At 34.6% G+C, this 26,510-nt stretch overlaps 1 protein-coding gene across 3 annotated transcripts in view; it reads left to right on the top strand.

Annotated features, from left to right (window-relative positions):
• GSTCD (glutathione S-transferase C-terminal domain containing) overlaps positions 1-26,510 on the top strand; it is a 152,977-nt gene that overhangs the window by 9,090 nt on the left and 117,377 nt on the right. For all 3 annotated transcript variants that reach the window (XM_037031851.1, XM_037031852.1, XM_037031850.1), the window contains exons 2-5: positions 802-1,239; positions 1,847-2,314; positions 9,271-9,522; positions 13,691-13,784. In XM_037031851.1, the coding sequence (XP_036887746.1) occupies positions 823-1,239; positions 1,847-2,314; positions 9,271-9,522; positions 13,691-13,784 (1,231 nt within the window). In that variant the 5' untranslated portion in view covers positions 802-822. The remainder of the gene's footprint in view (positions 1-801; positions 1,240-1,846; positions 2,315-9,270; positions 9,523-13,690; positions 13,785-26,510) is intronic.

Below are 26,510 nucleotides of genomic sequence, written 5' to 3'. Positions count from 1 at the left end.
TCTCCAGGCGTTTGGCCTGAGCACCTCTAAGAATGGTGTTCTATTGACTGAGATGGGAAATATACGTGAGGAGCAGATTTAAGGGTGCGAGAGAATACGGAACTTGATTTTGGATATGTTTGCTTTGAGATATCTCAGTTATCAATAACAAGTTATGGGAAAATGTCAATTATTTTTCTCTTGTTTTTCAGCAAGCTATAAGATGATCATATATGAAAACCCACTTACGTTAGGAAAATCCATGTCTCATGAGGGAGTAAATATATCACCCCTGATGATTACGTTGCGGGGTTATAAGTCAGAAACAGAGTGAGAGGACCAGCTATGTCAGAGCTTCTCGGGGCTATTAGCCCAAGACACTGCTCAGTCTTCTTGATGGTTTCTTATTTCCCATCCTATTTCTTTCTTGTTCTCTCCTGTAATGACACCTCAAAGTACTTGATGGGGAGGGCTCTACTGCAAAGCACCCGAGTTGCTCATTTTATTTTATTTTTATTTAATCTTTATTGTATTTTTTGCATTACTCTTTAGTCCCCTTGTACCCCTCTGCCCCCAGCAATCACCACACTGAGTTGCTCATTTTAAAGGCATGGGTGTAAAATCACCCCTAAGCCTCATTAATAGCGCGGAGGGCAGATCTTTCTTTTGGAAGCCGTTTGTTCAGTCTAGGAACAAATTCATGTTGAATCTTACCTGTCACAAATCCCTGCTGATTTGTAGAGTGTTCTTTTAAAATATTCATCTTTTAGCTTCTAAATTCTTACAGTCTAAGGCCTATAACCACTTCAATTTATGCTTCAGATAATCCAATGAAAGAAGAACATGAAAGGCATTAAGAAAAGTCTTATGGAAGAATGTCTATACCTAGACTTTTCTCACCAAGTAGAAGGATGCATTTTTCCACTTCATACATCTGTCACTTTATTTTTATTATTATACTGCGACTGCAAAATCTTTAAAGTTTGCTTCGTTCTCACCAGAGAAAGTACGGATGTTACACTACTTAGTGTGTTGTCCCAAGATGTTGAAATACAGATTATTTCAAGAAAAGAACTCCCACCGATAGTCCAGAATTGCCGTTTACCTGCAGTTGTGGAGACGCCGGACAACTTCTGTAGAGCAGGACTTGCTGTTGTGCTGAGACACATAATCCAGAAATCATGCGAAGCAGACCTCTCAAAGAAAGAGATTTTGGAACTGCTGGGTTTTAAAAAGACTTGCTTGAAAGCCTGTGCTGAAGTAAGTATAACGTGTCTTTTCTGTTATTTAAAGCCATAGAGCAATAACACATTCACTTAAACATTTTAACTTTCTGCTGGAAACTAGGACTTTGTTTCCTTAAAAAAACCTATAGTAACCAGTGAAATATAAAGTAGCCCATCATGTAGGCCAATATTTCAATGCAGTATTGAAAAATAAGAATTTAAGTTTTAATATATGAGGTTTGGAGATATTTTAGAGAATGACTTCTTTGTTATATTTTATTTTAATCACATCGAAGATTTTTAAAGGGAACTTTTATATATGAACAGGAGCTTAAGTATCAATGCTTTGGAAACCTATCTTATTTGGGGGCTGCGGGGGCTTGTACTTTTAAGGCTTTGGAAAGTAAGATTTTATTCAGTAAGAAGACACAGGTGGATAGCATGCATTCCAGATACAGGAATGCTACACCTCCAGGATTTGATGTCATCACTTCTGAAGCATCGTAAATATGTCCTGACATAGCATAAAAGCCTAGCCCGGGGATGGTTTAGCTCAAGACCAATTCTCCCAGTTGAAAGTTCTCTCTTTTCAAGCTGTATTGAAAGCAAAGAATGATTTCATTTCTTGTTCTGTTTTGTAGGTTAGTCAGTGGACCAGGCTATGTGAAATCACCATCCCTTTAGCTATTGAGAACTTTCTCAAAGAATCTTTTGACCAGCATCCAACCATCCCTGCAGAAATACTACAGCTGGAGAAAAAGCTTAGCGAGCCTGTTAGAGTGCATAACGATGACAAACTCCGCCGGCAGAAGCTGAAGCAACAGAAGGCCGCCAGAGTGGGGCCTTCCCTTGCTCAGGAAAAAATAAAGAGCAAGGTCCGTGGACAGGAAACACCTGAAGGTTTGGACTCTTCATGCAGGAGCCTGGAACTGCAAGTGGCACTCTCAAAGCTCACAGTACAGGAAGAACCAGCCACTCCCAACAGAGAGCCTTCTCACGTCCGAAAAGCCAAGGCCTCCGACCTGCCGCCTCTGGAGCATGTGTTTGCAGAAGGCCTGTACTTCACTCTGACAGATATCGTGCTGTTGCCCTGCATACACCACTTTTTGGTAAGGCGCATCTGGAGTGGATATATTACCGTAAGCTTCAGTGTGTAAAATTGCTGAGGGTTAAATCCCGGGTCCACTTCTTACTATCCCTATGCTCCTGGGCAAGGTCTTAACATCTGTCTCCATTTTCTTATCTATAACATAGAGATAGTAACGTTCCATGTGAGGAATTAATGATAACTTGTATGAGTTGTGGACAACAGTGTTTGGCACATAGTAAGCTGTCAATAAATGTTAGTAATTATTGTGACTTTTAATTCTGATTTGCTAAAATGTTATAATAATTTCAAATTGCCGTTGTGATTGCCTTCTAATATTAGAGAGTCCACTGTTAAAGGACTATAAAATCTCGTCAGCTATATTTTATAATTTAGTAGTCACTTAAAATACTAATTTGATTATGTTGAGTATTATCAAATTAGAAATATTGTATTCTCATTTGTATGCCCCTCTGTTGTCCATAAGACTACATGGAAAGTTTTCTTTCTTTCCTGGTAGAGTGGTAACTGATAGATGTATATACTCCCCCATTTTTCACCCCCTCCCTGTATGCCAGAAAAAAACAAGGTGAAAAATGACGTTAGAGCAAACGTGGGAATCTATAGCTGTCTGCAGCTTTCTGGTCGGTTTTTAAGAGCTTCATTTTTCCTGTTTTGAAGTATTTCACCTTTTCCTCTACTAAGGATTTCAGGTATCAGGTATCTGAAATCAGGTATTTTTCAGATTTCAGNCAGACTACATGGAAAGTTTTCTTTCTTTCCTGGTAGAGTGGTAACTGATAGATGTATATACTCCCCCATTTTTCACCCCCTCCCTGTATGCCAGAAAAAAACAAGGTGAAAAATGACGTTAGAGCAAACGTGGGAATCTATAGCTGTCTGCAGCTTTCTGGTCGGTTTTTAAGAGCTTCATTTTTCCTGTTTTGAAGTATTTCATCTTTTCCTCTACTAAGGAATCAGATACCAGATTTCAGGTATCTCTACTGACAGAGGAGAAAAGACTGCTAAGAAAAATCTATATATTTGGAGGCCAGAGCTTCACTAAGTTAGATAGTATTAATCAATTGGTATTTTCTTCAAGAATATTTCTCTTTTCTTCAAAGTGGAAACAAAACAAGATTGGAAACCAAAATAACTTCAGATGTAAAAGAGAGATTCAGGAATGTTTAGATGTTAATTGGTATTTTAAGTGTCATATGTATTAATATTTTCCATAGAGCTGGGTGAGGAAAAAATACCTGTTTTTATTTCTTGTCAAATGATTTATGAATTCTCTTATGATTGACTTGTTCCCTCTTACCAAATTCAGTCATTAGAGAAATCATTTGATATGTCATAAAATACCGTTGTTGGTCGTCTTGAATATATATTTGTTTCTAATTTCATGAAAATGGAGCCAAAGTGGCACATCCATTAATTCATTCGTCTGAGAAATGTACTGAAAGCCTACTACATATGCCAGGCACTGCTGTAGGCACTAGGAACACAGTGATGAACAAGAGAAATTAAGTCCAGCCCTCATGGAGTTAATGTTCTAGTAGGAGAAGACAGACTGAGCATGTAAATAAATCATATATACCATACTTAAATAATGTAATTGATACAAAGAAAATAAAACAAGGTGATAGAGAAGATGAGTATTTGCTTTCAAACACCCACGAAACGTAAAAAAGTGGGTGCACCTGCTTGAAGGTAATTTTAGATCATTATTCAGACATCCATCTTTAACTAGTTTGCATTTGATTTTAGCGTCATTTAACTACTAGTCACCTGATTAGGGTCGATTGAGGTTGAAGTATTCCTAATTGAGAGGGTTTTTCCTCCCCTCCAGTCAGGCAGGACATTTACTTCAGCTGAGGAAATCTATCCACTACTACAAAGACAAACTTGTTTTCATTCCATTTCAAATAGAGGAAAACTTGTACAATTGGCCTTCTCGCTTCCATGTATTCTATGATTAAATTCTTCTGTCAACATTTATATGTAAACTAATTCTCAAAATATTTTCTTTTGTTTGCTTGTGTTTTTCCTGGATCTGTACCTTTTCTTTCCGAAATTGATTTTTCTTTGCCAGAGCCTTGATGTTATCTTTGTTATATTTATTTTCCTCCTTTAAGTCATCTTGGGTTATGAAGCAGTCATTGTCATTCAGACAGTGGCTATGATGCTGAGACTTCATGCTTGCCTTCACACATGTGGAGGTGATGGAGTGCAATCCTGATGATTAGGATCAAGTTCTTGATCGGGAATCAAGGTCAGGTTACCAGGTTTGGGTCAGAAACATAGAGCTGAACCTTAAGTCAGGATATTTAATCACAGGAATAAGGCCAATGATATAAAAGAGCAGTCAGTTTTGCTAAGTCAAGGTTTGGAATTCCAGAGGTTCAAAGAGTTGTAGGGAATACCCAGTTTTACTAAACATAACAAAGACGAGCAGTAGCAGGTAGAATCACTGAGGTGCTGCGTCTAACCCTGCTCGAAGCTCCTCTTCTTCTTTAGAGGATGTGCCTTTGCAGTGTTACGCCCTGATTGGCCCAGCACTTCTCTGTGGAAGGTGCCTGACCAAACCCTCTCCTCTGCGAAGTTTTCAGTAAACTTTGACAGAACTACGTAAAAGATTATTCTCCTGGAATGCAGAGAAGTTGCCATGTTATGAAATCTTTTTTTAATTCAAACACTTACAATTTAATGTCTGCATTTTAACTTCTAATGCTTTGAATTCGTTTTTTTTTAAAGTACAACACCTAGTTATTGCAAAAGCGAAATCTTGCAGAAATAAAAATTTTAGCAAAATATTAAATACCTCTTTAAGTATCCCCATTGATATAAAATTCAGGAGAAATGAGAATCTCCCTATTGGCTGACATATTGCACAAAGCATGGATGTCATTTTTAGTGGTTAATTTATATTTTCCATATTCTCTCCTATGTATTAGGTCCTTAAGAGTTTTCAGTTTTAACCCATTGGTTGTAATCTGTAAGTAAAAAAAGCTGTGATTATATTTCTACTTAGATAAGTTGTTTAAAGTTTTTTATCCTGCTTGTCACCCTGCTCACCTATGACATATTTTGAAAGAATAGACCTAAGAAAATGATATAAAATAAGTACAAAATATTTTATATAATAAGTGAGTGGAAAGTAATGTAGGAAGGCAATGCAGAGGGAGATATTTTGGATAGCTGTAACATCTTGCTTTTCTTGTTATTCAGACAAGTTTTTCTGCCCCTATTTTAAAGCCACTAGGATTTCATTTTCTACTCTTGGTACTGTAATTTTTGCTATTTTTAAGAATAAGTGCTCTTGTTTTCTTGTCCCTAAATAACTGGTATTTATAATGGCTTTGATCTTACCACTCAGGTAGGTTTTTGAAAATATCTTTTTAGGATCAGATTTCATTTTTATTTCACATATTTTTCATTAGCAACTTCCTTAAATATATCTTCTTGAGTGGAATGAATGTGGTTCAGTGCCTCCTGAGCTGTCTGGATATTGTAGGAGCAGCCTGGCATGCTGAGGACATGGGTTGGTGATCTGTCCTGTGGAGTGAAACTCTTTCAATGTCTTTTACACATGAATTACTATTATGTAATCACAACTTATTTTCAGAAGGAAGGAGAGATACCATATAGATCTAGCAAATAAGAATAAATCACTACCAAGGAGAGTTAAGGAAAGGTAAGGAAATAAGAACATTTTTTATTTGATTAATTTATAATGGCTTAAGCTCAGCTCCCTTAGCACTTAAAGGAGGCAATTAAAAGTTTTGATGACAATTATAAACTTTTTAGCTTCTAGAGCACCATTCAGACATTGTTTTTCAAATTTTACTTCCATAATAAATAATATATTTTCCAAGGTGATTGAACATATACATACAAATATACATCTTTATGTTATACTTTATATAAATATGTTCACAATATAATTCATATTACTACATTCATAGTACACTTTCATATTTTCTATTTTATTTCATGTTTTTATTACATCCTCCCATCCCCTTCTCTTTGACAATCATCAGCTTGTACTCTATATCTATGGGTCTGTTTCTGTTTTGTTTACTTACTTATTTGTTTTTATTAGACTCCACATATAGGTGAGATAATATGGTATTTGTCATTCTCTGTCTGACTTCACAAGCATAATACCCTCTAGGTCCATCCATGTTTCTGCAATGTCAAGATTCCATTCTTTTTAATTGCTGCATAATATTCCATTGCACCACTTTCTTTATCCATTCATCTATTGATCTAATGGTGGACACTTAGTTTGCTTTCATATCTTTTTTTAATAGGTATCAGTTATTGCTTTCATATCTTGGCTCTTACTAGTAATGCTACAATGAACATAGGGGTGCATATATTATTTAGTGTTTTTGTTGTCTTCAGATAAATACCCAGAGAGAAATTGCTGGGTCATATGGCAACTCTGTTTTTAGTTTTTTGAGGGATCTTTAACCAGCTTTCCTTAGTGGCTACACTAATTTACAATTTCACCAACAGTGTACAAGGAACCCCTTTTCTCCACATCCTTATCAGCACTTATTTGTTGACTTATGATAATAGCCACTCTAACAAGTGGGAAGTTATATTTCATTGTGGTTTTAATTTGCATTTCTCTGACAATTAGTGATGTTGAGCATTTTTTCATATGTCTATTGGCCACCTGTGTGTGTTCTTAAGAGAAATGTCTGTTGACATGCTCTGCCTATTTTTAAATTGGATTGTTTGTAGGTTTTTTTATTTTGGGTTTTTTTTTGGTGTTGCATGAGTTATTTATGTATTTTGGATATTGGCCCTATGTCAATGTATCATTTGTGAATATCTTCTTCCATAGGGTAGGTTATTTATCATTTTATCATTTTGTTGATGGTTTCCTTCACTGTGCAGTTTTTTTTGTTGTTGTTTGATATGGTACCATTTGTTTATTTTTTGTTTCACTTGCCTGAGGAGATAGATATATCTAAAAATGTGTTGGTAAGAGCAATGTCAAAGGTTTACTGCCTACATTTTCTTCTAGAAGTTTTATGGTTTCAGGTCTAACATTTAAGCCTTTAACCGATTTTAAGTTTATTTTTATGTGGTGTAAGAGAGTGATCCAATTTCTTTTCTTTTTCTTTTTTTTTTTTTTTTTTTTTGCATGTATCTGTCTGGTTTTGCCAACACCACTTGTAAAAGATACTGTCTTTATCCCATTGTATATCCTTGCCTCCTTTGTTCTAGATTGATTAACCATATAAATGAAGATCTATTTCTGGGATCTCTATTCCATACCATTTATTTATATATATGTTTTTATGCCAGTACCATACTGTTTTGATTATTGTACCTTTGTAGTATAGTTTATATCAGGGAGCATAATACCTCCCATTTTATTCTTTCTCAGGATTTGTTTGGCTATTAGGGGTCTTTGGTGATTCCACATAAATTTTAAGATCGGATGTTGTAATTTTGAGAAGATTGTCATTGGTATTTTAATAGAGATAGCATTGAACCTATATATTATTTTAGATCGTGATGACAGTTTAACAACATAATCCTTCCAATACATGAGCAAGGTATTCCCTTTTATTTATTTGTATCTTGTTCAGTTTCTTTCTTTAATGTCTTATAATTTTCGAAGTACAGGTGTTTTACCACTTTGGTTAAATTTATTCCTATTTTATACTTTTTGTTGTAATTGTAAATGGGATTATTGTCTTAATTTTTTTTCAATCTTTTATTATTGGTGTAAGAAAAGCAACAGATTTCTTTACGTTGATTCTGTATTCTGCAACTTTACTGAAGTCACTTATTAGTTGTAATAGTTTTCTGGCAGAGTCTTTAGGGTTTTCTGTAGCATCATAGCAGATGCTATGATGCTATGATGCTATGATCCTTCATTTCTTTGTTCTGTCTGACTGATGTGCTCAGGACTCCCAATAATACCAATAATACATTGAATAGAAATAGTGAAAGTGGGCACCATCTGGTTTCTGATAGGTTATTTCATTAAAAAAAAATCAAAGTGGATTTCCCAATGTCCTAATGGCTCATTGAAAGCAGTTGGAAAATTCATGATTATTCTTTGAAGGTAATAAATGGTTCCTTGATAATTGTTCATTCACAAAAAGTCTATTTTTGCAAGGCAGTATTTTTTAAGCACCGCTGTGTGCCATGAGTTGAACATACCCTGTCATTATGTGTGCTTACTTAAACTTAAAGCCCAGGTAAAATAGAATAAGGATATGTACATATGGGAATTTTTAAAATTTATTTTCTGTGCCTTCTGGCTCCTGCTTTGGTACTGATTATTGCTTGATGTGTTTGTAAAAATTTTCTGTAACTTGACCTTTTTACTTATCTATTCACAAGCTTTAATCATAATTTGTGACATTATACCTGTTTCCATGGAAACAACATTCAGTGCCTCACAAAGAAGCAAGTATGTTCTAATTTTTAAGGAAATTAAAGTTTGGTGGTGGTGCTACGGAGAAAGCAAGAGAAAATAAAAAGATATTAATTTACATCGGGAGTAATGGTTTCAAATTATTCTAATTTGAATAAATAAAAGCCTTTATGTGCTATATCATAATGAAAAGAAACAAACTGCTGATAAATGCAACTACTTGATGAATCTCAGGAACATAATGCTAGATAAAAAAAAAGATGTACTTTATGATTTCATTTACATGAAATTCCAGAGACACATTTGCCCATGGTAAGTAAAATAGTGGTTACCTGCCACTCACCGAGGGAGCAGACACTTAATGTAAGTGGTCACAGGGAACTTTGTCGTGTGACTCAAGTGTTCTCGTTCTAGATTATGGTGGAGGTTGTACAACTGTACAAATTTACTAAAGTTCATTGTCTGAACTATACAGTTAATATATGTAAATTTTATGTATGTGAAGTTACTTCAATATAGCTGTCATAAACAAAAAATATAATAATATGCTTTGTTCTTTTCCTGCCTAGTTAATTATCTGCAAGAAACTTTCTGAAAAGCTGGTAGAATTTCCACTGCTAGCCGCTTGGTACCAGAGGATTCAGGAAGTGCCAAGAGTAAAAACAGCAGCTTCTCAGTGTGGGATCCACTTTTTCCAATTACCAGAGTTGCCGAGCACCTCAGATGAGCCACATCCAAATTTAAATGAGGCCCCAGGTGTAGAGGAGCAAAATGAACCTTTGTTTATAGGAGGACCAAGACCCACTATGACCAAGTTAATGGTACTTCATTTGTTTTCATTAAAATTTTCTTTGAAAAATTCCATGTGATATTATTACCCTAACCTGTAATCATTTCTTTCATTGATGTTATTTGTTATAAATTTTATTTGTAGCTAACTTATATCACTTTTGACCAACTAGTATTTCTACTAACCCTTTGCATTTATATGAGATATAGTAAACGGAAGATTTTTAATGTTATGTGTCCTTGGAGTCCTATGACTCCAAGGACATGTATATTTCTAAACAGTGTTTTTTAAAAAATATTCAAGACACCGAGGTCATATAACACCTGGTCAAGTTTATTGTTTTACCTAATGGTTTTCTGTTGCAAAGATTTGGTTCTAAGGGTTTTTTAAAATTTTGAAATGGTGACTTAAATAAAGAAATATGAAGATGAATATCTCTATTTAATTTCTAAGAATTTTTCTAAATTTAAGATTTTTTAATTCTTTGCATTTTATTTTTATTTTATTCTTTGATTGTAAAACTTATAGTTTTCTCTCTTTGCAGCACAATTTGTTTCTAGTAGTACTAATTGTAAAAGTTTTCACCGATAGACTTTCTCTTCTCTGTCATTCGAGACACCTCAAAACTCTTCTGCTTTTAACTAGACTATTTGGAGATTTATTTGAATAGAGAATTCATGAAGTAATTTGAGCTGTTCATCTGAGTTGAATTTGAAAAATTATTCATTATATTTTTCTACTTAGGTTAGGAATTATTTGAGTTTTATAATTAACAAAATTTGCAGATTTAGAAAAGCATGAGGTGATTTTAGTAATGACACCAGTTCCTTATTTCTTTAGCTAAGCTGTGTTAGCCTAGTGATGGAACAATAAAAGAGCATTACAGTATATAGTTGATTTTAGAAGCTACCAAGGCATGTCCCAAGATTGACGTGCCTTGATCAGACGGTTATACTGTTCACTCCTGGAGTGTTCTTAAATCAGTAATCATCAGGAGAGTAATCTGCTTTGTATTAAACTACTAAAATTAAAAATTTTTAACAAACCAAAAATTTATGCTTTTAGTTTATACTCATACTGAGTCTTGAAAGAAAGATTAGTAATTCAGACTTCGATCTGTGCTTTCCCAGCAGTAAAATGATAATAGGAAAGACTTTTACATTTAATACACTTAAAATATTTAAAACAGAGGAAGATTACTTAAATTTAAATTCAGAAAAAGTTAATAATCAATTATAAAAATAAGTCATTTTGTACCAATATAAAAATGCAAAGGAATATTGAATTTTTAACTTACGGATGATTCGTTAGTTCAGGTCCTCCAAGAAGAGTTAGAGTCCAAGGTTGAGTTCGATGTGCAAGGGGCCTGCTGAAGAAAACACCTGTGAGGAGCCTGGGGAGCCGTCAGTCATGTTGTGGGTTTGACCCCAGTGCAGGAGTAGGAAAGGAAGGAAGGTCGGGTCTGCAAATTCTTAGATTTAAATGTAGTTCTAAGAACGTTTTCATAAGCTGATGGAGAACCATTGAGCCTGACTCATCTGTCAGCAAGTTTCACATTTCTAGTGAATGGGTTTGCCTTAGTACCTCTGCCACTCTGTCACTGACTTGGGAGCAAAGACAACCCTACGGACCAGGTGACTCGGTTGCTGATCTCAGCTTTGCCCCTACACTGGCTTCAATAGTCATTAAACTGAATGGTAGAAATTTCTGCATTTGTAAGTCATGAGAGTATAGTAGTCATTCTGCATGATTCATTTTTATTTTAAATCTTGTAGTTGTATAAAAATTGTGGCCATACATTTATAATTTGGAAAAAAGGAATGCTCAAATATGAAAATAATTTAAAAATTTTATTTAACTCATTAACTCAAATTTGGTTGTTGATATAATATAGATATGATAAAAAATTTTTCAACAGGGAATTATTTTTGCTACTTACTACTAGATTTCTCTCTTGACTTATTTTTGAAAGGCAGTAAATATATTAAATTCATATATTATCAGAATATTGATTTTAATTACACAGTAACTTTTTACTGCTGCATAGTCACAGTATTTTGTACTAATTGCAGACACGTTAAATTAGTGCTAATGGAAGTATAAAATAATAAAGTATTTCTTAGGAACACTCACATCTCACCTTTCCCCCCCCCCATATGTTTTAGCACATTCCTATCTCCACAATTTTTCTTATTTTCCAGAAATTTTACATTTAGTCAGTCAGTTCAAAAAAATATACATGTGTCTACTAAATACAATGCCCAGGTCTGAATATTGGATATATGAAGAAAAAAATCAAACTGTTCTCTTGCTGCTTCCATATCGGTGGGGGAAGTAAATAAAAACACATTAGGTAATGATGAGTGCTGTAAAAAGATAATGTAGGCTAAGAGAGTGGAGGTGACTGGGGAGGAGTCCTTTTTAGGTAGGATGGTCCAGGGGCTTATCTGGTTAGATAAAGACATTGAGCAGATAACCTAAAGGAATGGAAGATTTTTGGAGAAAGTGTTCTAGGCAGAGGATTCCACCAGTAAAAAGTTCCTCAAAAGAACTCTACAGAAGCCAAGTTGAGCAGTAGTTTTTTAGGGCAGAGAGCTGAGTGGAGGAGGGGAGGAGGATGGAGAGTGTCTGCTGGTGGGTATGGGGCTTCTTTTTGAGGTGATGAAGATGTTCTCGAAATAGATGGTAGTGATGGATGCCCAACTGTGCATATTCTAAAAACCATTGAATGAAGTGTTTTAAAGGGGTAAATTGTATGACATATGCATTGTATGTCAATGTACTAGTATTCTTAAAAGACCCTAAAATAAGAATGAGTTTGGTGAAATGAAGAGTAAGTAGAAGCTCAATATGGCTAAACTAAAATAAGGAAGATAGGGGAAAGGTAAATGATGCCAGACACATAATGTGTATGTGTTTCTGGAGGCAAGTGAGTGCTCTAGACCTCTAGACCTTATAGCTATAGCTTTGCCTCAACAAAAGTAATCTTTATACTATTACCTGTGAGACAGGAATTCAGCTAGTTTTCACAAAGGAAAGCAATCTCATGAACTAACATATGAACAGGTTAATGATAGAATTCTCAGGAATTTTTCTCTTGAATAAGATATGACCAAAGATTTCAAAAAGTACCCCTTGTGACAGCATGGATGGACCTGGAGAACATTATGCCAAGTGAAATAAGCCAGTCAGAGAAAGACAAGTACTGTATGATCGAACCTATATTTGGAATCTAATGAAAATACTGAACTAACGAGGAAAACGGGGACATACTCACTGATGGAGAGTGGGATGCCAGCTGGGGCAGGTGGTGGGGTGGAGGTTAGGGGGTGGAGGGATTGAGCAAAAAGGATAAAGGATTCATGGACATCGACAACAGTGTGGTGATTGCTGGGGGAGCGAGTATACAATAAAGATTAATTAAAAAATAAAGTATTACTTCATAAGCAAAAAACCCAAAATAAACCATGAACTATGGATGTTTATTCTGTGGGCTGTGGACCCAGAATTTGATTGGAAGGAGTCTAGGAATCACGCATATGCCATGCCACTTGTCTGCTGATCCATAGAGAAATGTACGGCTTTTGACGCGGGAAAGAAGCCTGAGAATCTTTGGATATGTTGAAAAGTGGTCCTCATCCTTGGATATGTTGGCAACTGGTTAATCCAAAGGAATCCCTTTCTAGAGACATGGCTGGCACTCATAAGAGATTGGTATGGAGGATCGATCTATTGGGATGTACATTGAAATGGGGCTTTTTGGTCTTATAAAATATAGCTCCTAGGTATGGCAGTGTCCGTATATGTAAACACAGATATTGATGGATAGATATATGCAGAGTCAGTTTTATATCACCCCTTTGTGGATGGTTTTTTTAATAAAATTTTATCCTCAGGTAGCTTTTCTCTTTGACACTCAATATATTTCTAGATAGCTCTTTAGTTCTATGTATTTTCAGGTAATAATTTTTAAATACTGTATCATTACTTTTTTTTACCTCAGTGTTAAAAATAATAGTAAAATAACTGCTGTCAAAAAATTTCAATGTGTTATATTTATTATTTAACACAATGTTCCGAAGAAGCCTGTTGATTGTTCGTATTTATGAACTTAGTATAGAAAATAGAAATTAGGCTTTGTAGAATGTAATAGAATTTTATTAATTCCTCAGTTTGTAAAGGACCCATTTCCTTTCCAGGAGAAAGGCATTGAAGCAGTGTTCTCTCCGCACCCGTGCCCTGCCTGGACCCTCGACTGGGACCATCTTCCCGCAGCACTGAGCCCAAAGGAAGGTGAGTCTCTTTCTGTCTTTCTTCTTTCACCTTTAAATTTCACTCAATATGGATATTTCAAATACATCTCCTAATTTTCTAATTCTCTTTTTTTGTTATATCTAAAAATCTGACTATCCTATCCAGTGAGTTTTCATTTTATTGTTATAAAAATTTCTCATGTACATATCACTCAGATTTCATATTCTCACATGTATCTAACAGTTGTTTCATTTACTCCTTTTTTACTTCGATGAAGTATTTTGAAGCCAAACCCAGAGAACATGTTATACTATATAGTACACACAGCTAAAAAATATTTACATGTAAAATAATCACCATGTAATTATCACACATAATAAACATTAAAAAATGCCTTGATCATCTAATAATTACTCCATAATTATTTTCCCCAATATTTAAAACATTCTTTGAAAAAATATATAATTATAGTTAGGCTTTTAGGTAAATATATTTTTCATTGCTAGAAATTATATTTGGTTTGTTTTTAATAATGTTTTCCTTGCTCATATTTTAATTCTTCTTTTTATAACTTTCTGAACAGTGATTTTATAGTATGTATGAGAGGGAACCCCTAATAACTGGAATTTATTCACAAAAAAATTGTGTGTTCTTACATGTTTAAATGAGTCACCTTCAAACCACTCTCCATTTGGTGCAACACACCTATCGAGACTTTTTCCCCTGCTGCTCAAAACAGTTTTCCAACTTGCTGATTTTGATACCATTCAGAGCTCCTGCCATTTTTTTGTTTCACCTCTCCCACCATGGCAAAATGTTTTCTTCTGAGGACTGTTTTAAACCAGAGAAACAACGAAAACAGTGACTTGCAGTGAGATTGGGTGAATAGGGAGGATGGGGTATGGGGTCATGCTGTTCTTGATCAAAAACTATAGAACACTCAGTGTAGTATGGACAGGTACGCTTGTAAATTGCCTGTCACGAAATGGGCAAATAGTCTTGAAATAGTCTTTCAAAAAATATTCACTGAAGCTGAACACACCCTCTTACAACACCAGCTGGTACACTGATACAGATGGGTTCCTAGAACATGCTCCTAGCAGAGGAATCCTGTGTTGGATTCAAATCTAACAGACGAAGTCAAATCTAATTCTGCTATTTGTTATTTCTGTTGACTTTATTCCTTGTTTCTCATTTTCCTGTTATCTTGTAATTTAAAATTGTGCGTTCATTTTAGGTTACCTAAAACTGTTGGAATCTTATTGGGTTTTGTGGGGTTAGGAGAGGGGGATAATGGGAGAAAGAAAAGGAAGGTTGTCAAGGAACAAAGATAAAGGACCCAGAGGCAAAGCCAAAGGTGGGTAGGATTGGGTGTGAGAAGTAAGGGGGTGGGGGTGGGGGGAAAGTGGAGACACTGTGCTTGACCAATGATAAATAAAATGAAATGAAATGAAGTGAAATAAAATATATTTGAAAAAACAAAATGAATATGCAGATGATGAATAAGCACACAAAAAGATGTTTGGGGATGAAGGAACTATTCTATACCCTGATTGTGGTAGTATTTATATGAACCTATACATGTATGAAAACTTGCAGAACTATACATCAACAAAAAGGCTGAAAAAAGATTAATTTGAAAAATAAAATTAATATAAAAATAACATCATAATAAGTGTAAAAAAGAGCAAATTGTCATAGAAAGGATTTATATTTGCTTTGCTGGGGATCTCAAGGTATTAGAATTTAAGACCATTCAGCATTAATTTTTCAGCCTGAAATTCCTTCAGCCTTTTCTATTAGGACCTGAGGTTTAAATGAACAGGTTACTATCGTTTTCTTTTGCTGTTCAGTAGATTTTTTAAAATATACCTTTTCATAGGGAATATAAGTTTTCAAGGTTTCTTTTCTTTCTTTTTTTTAAAGAACTTTATCAAGGTAGAACCTAACATTACAAAAACCTCACCTATTTTTTGGTTTGTTTACATCTTTTTTAACTTTTTTATTGTTGTTTAAGTACAGTTGTCTCCATTTTCCCCTTACCATTCCCCCCAACCCCAGCCATCCCACCTTTGATCCCTACCCACCTTTGTTTTTTTCCATGTATCCTTTATACAAGTTTCTGAAAACCCTCCCCAGTTTCTCCCCCAGTATCCCCTCCCTCCTGTCCTCTGTTTACTGTCAGTTTGTTCTTAATTTCACTGTCTCTGGTTATATTTCACTTGCTTGTTCATTTTATTGATTAGGTTCCACTTATAGGTGAGATCCTATGGCATTTGTCTTTCATTGCCTGGCTTATTTCACTTAGCATAATGCTCTCCAGTTCCATCCATGCTGTTGCAAAGGGTAGGAGTTCCTTCTTTCTTTCTGCTGCATAGAATTCCATTGTGTAAATGTACCATGTTTTTTCGATCCATTCATTTACTGATGGGCATCTAGGTTGCTTCCAACTCTTGGCTATTGTAAGTTGTGCTGCTATGAACATTGGGGTGCATAGGTACTTTTGAATTGGTGTTTCAGGGTTCTTAGGGTATGATCCCAGCAGTGGAATTGCTGGGTCAAAAGGCAGTTCCACTTTTAGTTTTCTGAGGAAATTCCATAGTGTTTTCCATAGTGGCTGCAGCAGTCTGCATTCCCATCAATAGTGCACTAGGGTTCCCTTTTCTCCACATCTTCTCCAACACTTGTTTGTTGATTTGTTTATGATAGCCATCTGATCAGTGTGAAGTGATATCTCATTGTGGTTTTAATTTGCATCTCTCTGATGGCTAGTGATGCTGAGCATCTTTTGATATGTCTCTGGGCCCTCTGTATGTCCTTTCTGAAGAAGTGTTTGTTCAAGTCCTTTGCCCATTTTTAATTGGGTTGTTCATCTTCCTGGAATAGAGTCTGTATGGTCAATTAATATTCAGCGAAGGGAGCAGGACCATAAAATGGAGTAAAAATATCCTTTTCAACAGGTGGTGTTGGGAGAGCTGGACAGCTACATGCAAAAAAAGAAAGAAATTTGATCACCACTTACACCATTCACAAAAATAAATTCAAGGAGGATAAAAGACTTAAATATAAGTTCTGACACCATAAAAGTCCTAGAGGAGAGAACACAGGCAGGAAAATCTCAAATATTCCACACAGTAATATTTTCACCGTCTGTCCCCTAGAGCAAGGGGAATAAACAAATGGAGTCTTATCAAAATAAAAAGCTTCTGCATGGCTAAAGAAAACAGCATTAAAATGAAAAGAGAACCAACTGTATGGAAAAACATATTTGCAAATGATATCTCCAACAAGGGTTTGATCTCCAAAATACATAAGGAACTCGAAGTTTCTGTTTGTGGTGATATTAGCTTCAGTTCTCACTATGCTGGGTAGGAATCAAGGACTAGCTTCTCTTTGTCTTACTGTCAAAGCCTAGATCCCTATTATTAGCAAATACCCTCCAGGCAGCTGTGGTATCAGTTCAAGGTTATTGCACCGCTTTTCAGTTCCTTACCCTTTTCAAAGCTCTTACAGATTTTTCTTACTCTTGGGAATCCAGTTAGACATGTAAAGGATGACTGTTGAAACTTAAGTATCATATTAAGTATTTTTATGTGGGGAACTTTTTTATATCTCAGTGTTCTATACATTTAATTGTTCATGTGTTTTTTACTTTTGTACTAAGCCAAATATAACTTCATTTTCAAATGTTCTTTGTAATCATATGCCTTTCTTACCCTCTTCTATGACACTTCCTAATGTTGCCTGAATCTCACTGATCCATTCTGTTCTCTCGATCAAAGAAATATTTTAGAATCTTTCAGAATGGGAAAAGATTATGCTGGTCAGTTAAAGACTCTATATCAAAGATATTATATAAAATAAAATTTATTTTTGGTCTTTTATTAAATATATGGAAAATAGCAACTAATGACTGCTAATGTTTTAATTATAAATATATTTTAAAGATTTTATTTATTTATTTTTAGAGAGGGGTAAGGGAGGTAGAAAGAGAGGGAGGGAAACATCAATGTGTGGTTGCCTCTGGCGCTTCCCCTGTTGGGGACCTGACTCACAACCCAGGCAGGTGCCCTGAGTAGGAATCCAACTGGTGACCCTTTGGTTCACAGGCCAGCACTCAATCTACTGAGCCATACCAGCCAGGGCTAATTATAAATATTTTTGACATTTTGAAAACTTAAAATGTTTGAAAACATTTTGAAAAGATTAAGTATTCATTCTCTTTGTAATTGGATTTTATATACTCTTTAATTATAGTATAGATTTTTGAACAGATTAAACCTATAGCTTATTACATAAAAATCAGCCTTTCATTAATATTTATAAAGGAATTAAAATAGAATTTTACAAGTACCACATGTTTTACTTATCCATAATGTATTTACTATGAGGCCAAAATAACATTTTTACTTATTTATATGAGCAATCAATTGACTCAGGAATATGACATTAATCATTTATGGCTGGTTGTTTTACTGGTTAGAAGTGCATATGGGGTTTATGGAATTAATCACTCATTATATTCTTATAAATGGATCATCTTTTTTGTATAGATATGAAACAGGTGAAGTTATCACATAAGAGAGACACAGTGTACTCACATTTCATTTACTGTTTCTTAAAAAATTATAGTCTTGTTAAACTAAGCCAGAATTATGGCATTTTTACTTTCTGTTTTCAGTTCTGGCATTAAATATCACACGGTAATAGGATTTTTGTGAAATGAAATTATTATACTTGGGGGTATGGAGGTCACCATGAAAGTCATGATTCATCTTCTGGTACTTTCTTTTAGGAGCAACTGAATTGTGGTAAACTATTTTTGCACTTGGTTCATTTGGCTATTGCAAAGACTGACTCTTTTTGTGGAATTCATTGAATTTCATCAAGATTGTAAAAAATCATTCTCTTTACTAACAGAAGCTGTGTTAATACTCATTACGGAGTCTAATATATTTCCTAAGCTTGTCTAATTTTCTATCCTCTGCTCTTATCCATTTTTCTGTCTACATCTTACATATCATTTCCCAAACATTCCAATCTTTTCCTTTTATGACCCATACTTACTATCTTATATGTTCACTTTTGTTTTTCCTCCAGCTTTGCATATTCTTCTTTCTACTTTCCATCCTTTTGAAACTGTGCTCATCTCTTAAGGATCACTCAGACACTGCTTCCTTCACTGAGCCTTCTTCATGGGCTATGAAGTCTGCCTGCCTGTGTTTAAAACCTGGACTGCTAACTAGCTACATAACCTGCACCCAATTCTCAACCTCTCTATGCCTCAATTGCCTCATCAGGAGAATGGGGATAATACTGCCTTTTTTATGAGTTTGTTGGTGTAGTCAATGAATTAATACAGGGTGGGATAAAAATAGGTTTATAGTTGTGACTCCATGAAACAGAATTTTTTCTTGTATTATTATTTATAAATTATTGTATTATTTTCCATATGAGCCACCATAAGCCTACTTTGCCCCACCCTGTATATAAAGCACTTAGTACAGTGCCTAGTTAATAGTAAATGTTAAATAATACTAATACAGTAGTCAAAGTTCATTACTCCCTTCCAACATTCCCTTAGCACTCTTTTATGCTTCATTTTTAGTACTCACAGTGTGCTTCTCTTACACTATGATTACTTATATGCATGTTTTTCTTTTCCAATAGACTGAACTCTTTGAACACAGAATTTCTCTCTATATAAGTACTTAGTACATTTTTATTAAATTGAGTTGAGACTATAGATCTTTTTTAATCTTTCCAAGTTTCTGTTTTAAACAAATAACTTTTAAAATTCTTTGTCTCATATAAATTTAACAGGCTAAAATAACTGATTATTATATATCTATATCTGTTATCTATATATATTGAACAACATGAGTTTATACCATAGGGTAAGTGGAGGCAGTCTGGCTTCCTGGCCCAGGGGCTGTGTAACTAAGGGAAGCAGTGTTTCCATAGCCTTGGAGGGGTCTGCTAACCAGTGTTCTCATAGCCTTGAGGCTGGGTCCAATAAACTGTTCCCATAACATGAAGTGGGCTTACATGTGAGCCCATGTATTTGCTTACTTGTCCAGTTCTACAATATATGAGCAATAATTTCAAAATTGCTATATTCAGAATCACTGTATTTTCTCTATGAAAAACACAACTGCTAAGTTGAATGCTAGATTGTTTGCAGTGATTTTCGTGTTTGAATTGAGGGGATATAGTCACAGTTCTTTGTTGTTGTTGTTGTTGTTGTTAGACAACAACATTCTATATTTTATTTTTTTAAATTTAATTCTTGTTCAAGCACAGTTCTTATGTAGATAGCCATGATCAGATGATTCTGTATAAGAGAAATGATAAAAGCGAGGCACAAAGGGTTTTTGTTATATTAATCATGTCCACTGATAGAAAATCTCCAACCAACAGTCTCCTACTGCCTGAGATGATCTAGGCAGTTGTATACTCCACTATTTGTCCTCAAATAACAGTGATTTCCTACTCTAATTAGCTAGGGTAAATAATGTGTGAGCCTGAGGATTCCCTTTCGTTAATAGGCAACTCTGTTTTGCCCCATGACTGTTTGCCTTCTGGGCATGAAGATGAAAATGGATCTAGTCTTTTGCCTTAAGCTCTAGAGTAGAGCCACTCACTTAACACAATGTGTCCCTATGGTCCTCTCTGTTCTCCGGTAGTTTTTAGGTGGCAGATTCTTGTCTTAGGAGTTGCTCCTAGCCCGGAAGAATCATGTCAGTCATAGAGGAGAGGGGAGAGTCAGAAGATGACCTTATAGAAAATAAAGGAGACAATAAGAGGCTTAGTTGTTGTTATAGTTACAATCTGTTTTATTCTTATAGTCAAAAGTTTCACTGTTTTAGAAATGTGGCCTAATTAGGTACATTCAAGCCCTTGGATTTGCTTTTGAGCTATGTGAGAGCCCCACCTTTGATGGAGACTGATATTGAGGTAGTGCACAAAAACCTTGAACTTCACTGCCTATTTACCCTTGCCCTCTGCTACCCGGTATAGAGCATATACTTATTAGTTGAGATAAAAAGAAACATATTTAATGGAAGAGTTTTACTAGGAGGAGATTGTAAGATCTCTCCCTTCTAGAGGGCTTTAAACCCAGTACATTCTATTTGCTTGTGATAGACATGTAGGAGTAATTAGAATAAGAATTATAAACTGGCATGTCCTAATACCTTTTATATAAATCATTGATTGACTTTANGCTATGTGAGAGCCCCACCTCTGATGGAGACTGATATTGAGGTAGTGCACAAAAACCTTGAACTTCACTGCCTATTTACCCTTGCCCTCTGCTACCTGGTATAGAGCATATACTTATTAGTTGAGATAAAAAGAAACATATTTAATGGAAGAGTTTTACTAGGAGGAGATTGTAAGATCTCTCCCTTCTAGAGGGCTTTAAACCCAGTACATTCTATTTGCTTGTGATAGACATGTAGGAGTAATTAGAATAAGAATTATTCTAATAGAATTAAAATAGAATTTTACAAGTACCACATGTTTTACTTATCCATAATGTATTTACTATGGATAAGTAAAATACCTTTTATATAAATACCTTTTACCTTTTATATAAATCATTGATTGACTTTATGGTTCTAAGGAAATGCATACTTTTTCAATTCTAGTGGCATATTATGCTCTCTTAGTATCAAGACATTTTCTTTTTATCAACTTTTCAACATTTAAAACTTTATCCTGGTAAGGATCTTTCATATAAATAATACAGTTTTCCTCTATTCACGTTCTGTATGACATTTGGGGTTGGAAAGAATGAATTGATCTTTAACATTAGGGAAATATAGAAAACAAGATAGTGATATATGATATAACAATTGGCCTCATGCAAAGTCTGTGCCCTCACCCCACCCTCCGGTTGCACACTCCATAAGCCAACAAGATCACCTCTGTTTCCTCTCCAGCAGAAGGGATTTGGGTAAGCAAGGGAAGAACATGGTCAAGGTCTTTGGAGAGAGTTGGACGTAAGGTGGACAGTGGAAGGACTAACCTGAGCCTGCTCCCCAACAGTGATTTATTTCTTAACCATCTTCTTACCAGCCCTGCGGGACATGGTAAATAGCATTATGTGTTGCTATTTGTTCCATAAGGCTAGGATGCTAAAAGTTCACCGTAACAGGAATTGTCTCACCCACAATATAAGTAGTGCCCTCCTTTGGGAAATCTAAAACATAAAGGCTTGTTTTAGGGAGTAGGCAGGGTGTAAGGATGCTTCATTCTCCTAAACCATTGCTTTTCAAACTAGGACATCCGTCACAATTATTTGGAATGCTTGGTAAACCAGATTGCTGGGCCCAACCCCAGAGCTCCTCAGGTGGTCTGAGATGGGGCCCCGAATTTGCTTTTCTAAGAAGTATCCAGCTAATGCTGCTGCTGCTGCTTTGGGGACCAAACGATGTAACTGACAGAGTGCATGATTTGGCTGTTTTAATTTCAGACTTTTGCCATAAAAATGAGATCAACAACAAGATTAAAGTTCTCTGAAATTTTTCTCTATAACCTAAAAAGAATTTTTTTTGGTTTTTAGAATGAGGTACATCAAATATTAGAGCATGTACATGCCTTTGAACCATTTGGTAACAATGGAAACTTCCACTTCAAGTTAATTATGCTAGCAAACATAAATGGAAGTACAAGTATCTTAATAATGTAAATAAAAATAATTTTTTTTTCTGGAATACAAGTCTCAGAGTCCTATTTTTTCTAGCTTACCACACTAGAGAAGACTCAAAAATTACATATTTGTCTTCTTAACTTTTAATAAGTTGTCCTCTGGTGAAAAGTGTAAGAATATAATCTGCCCAGCATTCTTTTATTTATACTGAATAACTTTATGTTATAAGCTGTTATATTTTGAAGGATTTTGGCAAAATACTAAAAGCACACAAAGAGAATGAGATCAAAAGTTTCTCTATTCTTCACTTTTCTGGGGGAAAAATTTTAAACATAAATGTTTTTCATTTCTCTAAGTTATATTTAGCTGTGTAATCCAAAACCTGACCATATTTGACTCAAAACTCTACACACTTATAACTATTTCCCCTTTTTACAAGGATGAGGTTTTTGCAAGCATTTTGGTGCTTTACCAAAAAGTAACAGAATCTTTTATCTAAATTGCATTTTAATCTGAAACTAAAAGCCTCTAGAAGATAGTATATATAAACAGAATTTGTATTATATGGTTTAAACAATAAGAAGATTAGGAAGGACTAGTTTGTTATAGGCTTAGTGGGACTTGTGATTCAGTGCCAACACACACACACGGGCACGCAGATAGATGATGGATCGATAGAGAGGTGATAGAAAGATAATGTGTGTACTATATTATTGTATTATGTATATGAATGATACAGAGCAGACCACATGTAAAACTCATGTCCTAGTAGAAAGTTAGAGAAGTCAGTGAGACGAATAGTAGAATGAATTGAAACTGGGGGAGAGGTGGGTAGAATTTTAATAGAAAAATTTTTCTAATTACTATAGTGTTAGACATTCCTTGTATAAAAATGCTGGTCTTTTGTACAATACTAATTAATTATACTTGGAAATCAAGAGAGTACTGGCAATAAGAATATTTTTATACAAGTGTTAGGGAGTAATCATTGGGTGAATTTTTTCATTAAAGAAGTAATGTACTATGTTGTGATCTTTATTGAAGAGGAAGGTAACATAAAGAGGTAGGCAACTAGTAGAAAGGTATTTTTCTTTTTTTATTTATTTATTAGGTTTATTGGGATGATATTAGTAACATTACATAGTTTCAAGTGTGCAGTTCTGTAATACATCGTCTGTGCGTCGCATTGTTTGCTTACCACCTACGGTTTGGTTTCTCTTCACCGCTATAAATTTGACTCCCTTTACCCTCCTTGTCCTCCTCCCAACCAACTGTCCCCTCTGGTGACCACCCATATGTTGTCTGTGTCTATGAGTTTGTCTGGTTTCTTTATGCCTGTGTTGGTTTTTGTTTTATATCCCACATGTGAGTGAAATTATATGGTTCTTGTCCTTTTCTATCTGACTTATTTCACTTAGCATGATATGGTCAAGATCCATCCGTTTGTTGCAAATGGCAATGTTATCCTTTCTTATGATTGCATAGTATTCCATTGTATAAATGGAATACTCATACAATGAGTATGAGTACATTGTATACTCATACATTGTATAAATGGAATACAAATGGAATACTCAGTATTCCATTGTATAAAATGGAATCTTCTTCATCTAAAAATCTATCAAAAAACATGTAGGTTGTTTCCTAGGTTGTCACTGTGTGTGCTGCTACAATGAAAATTAGGTGTGCATGTATCTTTATGAATAAACATTTTTAAATTTGGAGATATTTGCCCAGAAGAGGGATTGCTAAATCATATGGTAGCTTTATTCTTAATTTTCTGAGGAATCTCCATACTGTTTTCCAAAGTGGCTGTTTGAATTTACATTCTCATTAGCGGTGTATGAGAATTACATTTTCTCCACAACCTCTCTAACAGTTGTTATTTCTTATCTTGTTGATAATAGGCATTCTAACAGGTATGAGGTGGTATTTCATTTTTATTTTGATTTGCATTTTCCTGACAGCGAAGTTGAGCATTATTTTACATACTGTTGGCCATTTGTCTATCTTCTTGGGGAAAGTGTTTGTTTGGTCCTCTGCCCATTTTTTAGTATTGTTTTTGTTGTTGTTGTTCAGATGTATCAGTTATTTATATATTTTAGATATTAGCTCATTCTTTGAGGTATTGTATGCAAATATCTTCTCTCAGTTTGCTGACTTTTTTTGTGGATGGTTTCTTTTTAGTTTATATTTTTGGTTTTCAGTGTTGCTTTATTCATGTGAAATTTTAAAATGTTTAAAGTGTCTTCATATGAAATGTTAGATGTTTAAATAAAAAGGAACCATGAAGTATACACTTTTATGTTAATTGTATAGAAATAATACTTTGTTCTTTAGGTATTTAAGCCTTTTTAAAATTTAAACCTTAAAAATCTTAAATCTTTTAAAATCTCATATGAAGTAGCACTTAAATAATTTAATCAAATTTTCCTTGAGTTTATCTCTAGGTTTAATACAGTATCTATCAAAATCTCAACAACATATTTTTGTAGATCTACACAGGTTTATTCTAAACTTTTTGTATAAAAATAATTTTAAAAAGAATAATAAATTAGAATCACTCTACTCAATGTTAAGACTTACTGTATATCTATAGTAACTGGGGAGACAGACATAGACTAATAGAACAGAATATATAACCTATAAAATATCATCATAGGGGAAAAGGGGATGGACTCACATGAACAACTATAAAGGACACATGGACAATAACTAGGGGTGGGGAGTGGAAAGGGGAGGGAGGCGGGGAGCATGGGGCGGGGGGCAGGCAAGGTTGGGAATATAAGACAGAAAGCTGTACTTGAACAAGAATTAAATTAAAAAATTTAAAAAATAAAATAAAATAAAATATCATAAAAGCAACTTAACAAAAGAAAGACAGTCTTTTCAACAAATATTTCTGTATCTATCAGACCCAGTAAATAAATATCTAAATTCCAAACCTTATATAAAAGCTAACTCAAAATGGATCATGGATTTAAATGTAAAATTTAAAACTGTAAAAATTTAGTAGACAATGTAAAAAAAGTGTAGACTGGCTTTAAGAGCTGGGGATAGAAAACGTTTTTGCATATGACACCAAAAGTAGAGTCTTTTTAAAAAGTCTTGATAAATTGGATTTGATCAAAATGAAAACTGTTTTCTCACAAAGAGTCTGTTAAGAGTACGATAAAACAAGTTAAAGACTAGAAGAAAATTTTTTCAAGTCATAAATGTATGCAAATCTGATACAGGACTTGCTGGGATCTGGAATGTATAAAGAACTCTGAGAAGTCGACAGTAAAAAGAAGAATCTGATTAGAAAGTGGGCAAAAGACACAAACAGACACTGTACCAAAGAAGATACAGTTGGCACATGTGCACATGAAAAAAGTTTTCTACTTCTTAACTGTCAGGGAAGTGTAAATTAAACTAGGGAGATATAGTATACACCTAGTAGGATGGCTAAAATAAAAAAGTAACAGCACCAAGTGTTGATGAGACTGTTGAGAAACTGAGTCGTTGATACAGTGCTGATAGAAATGTGAAATAGCACTTTCTTACAAAACTGCACAGTTGCCAGAAGACTGAGCAATTGCACAGCTGGGCATTTACCCCAGAGAAGTGAAGACATATTCCTATAAAAAAAACCCTGCATATGAATGTTCATAGAAACTTTATTCTTAATAGCCTCAAACTAGAAACAAGCCAGTGTCTTTTATGGGTGAATGATTAAACAAGTTCTGGTGTGTCCATGCTATAGAATACTGTTCAGCAATTAAAAAAATGAACTATTGATACTTGTAACAATTTCAAGAGATCTCCAGGGCATTATGATTAATGAAAAAAGCCATCTCAAAATATTACCTATACTGTATGGTTGCATTTGTTTAACACTCTCAAAATGATAAAACCAGAGAGGTGGAGAGAAGATTAATGGTTGTCGAGGAGTAGTGATGCTACTGTAGTTCTAACTGTGCAGAAATAACACGCCTGTGTTGTTGAGGTCTTGTTTTAATATTATACTACAGTTATATAAAATGTCATCATCAGGGAAACTAGGTGAAGGTTTCAGGGGTCTCTACAGACTATTTTGCAACTTTTTGTGAGTTTATAATTGTTGAGAA

The sequence above is a fragment of the Sturnira hondurensis genome, unplaced genomic scaffold (genome assembly GCF_014824575.4).
Source record: "Sturnira hondurensis isolate 20B ecotype Veracruz unplaced genomic scaffold, ASM1482457v3 Scaffold0021214, whole genome shotgun sequence".
In the NCBI taxonomy this organism is placed as follows: domain Eukaryota; kingdom Metazoa; phylum Chordata; class Mammalia; order Chiroptera; family Phyllostomidae; genus Sturnira; species Sturnira hondurensis.
Note: the sequence above shows the minus strand (reverse complement) of the source record. Positions and strands in the feature narration are given on the sequence as shown.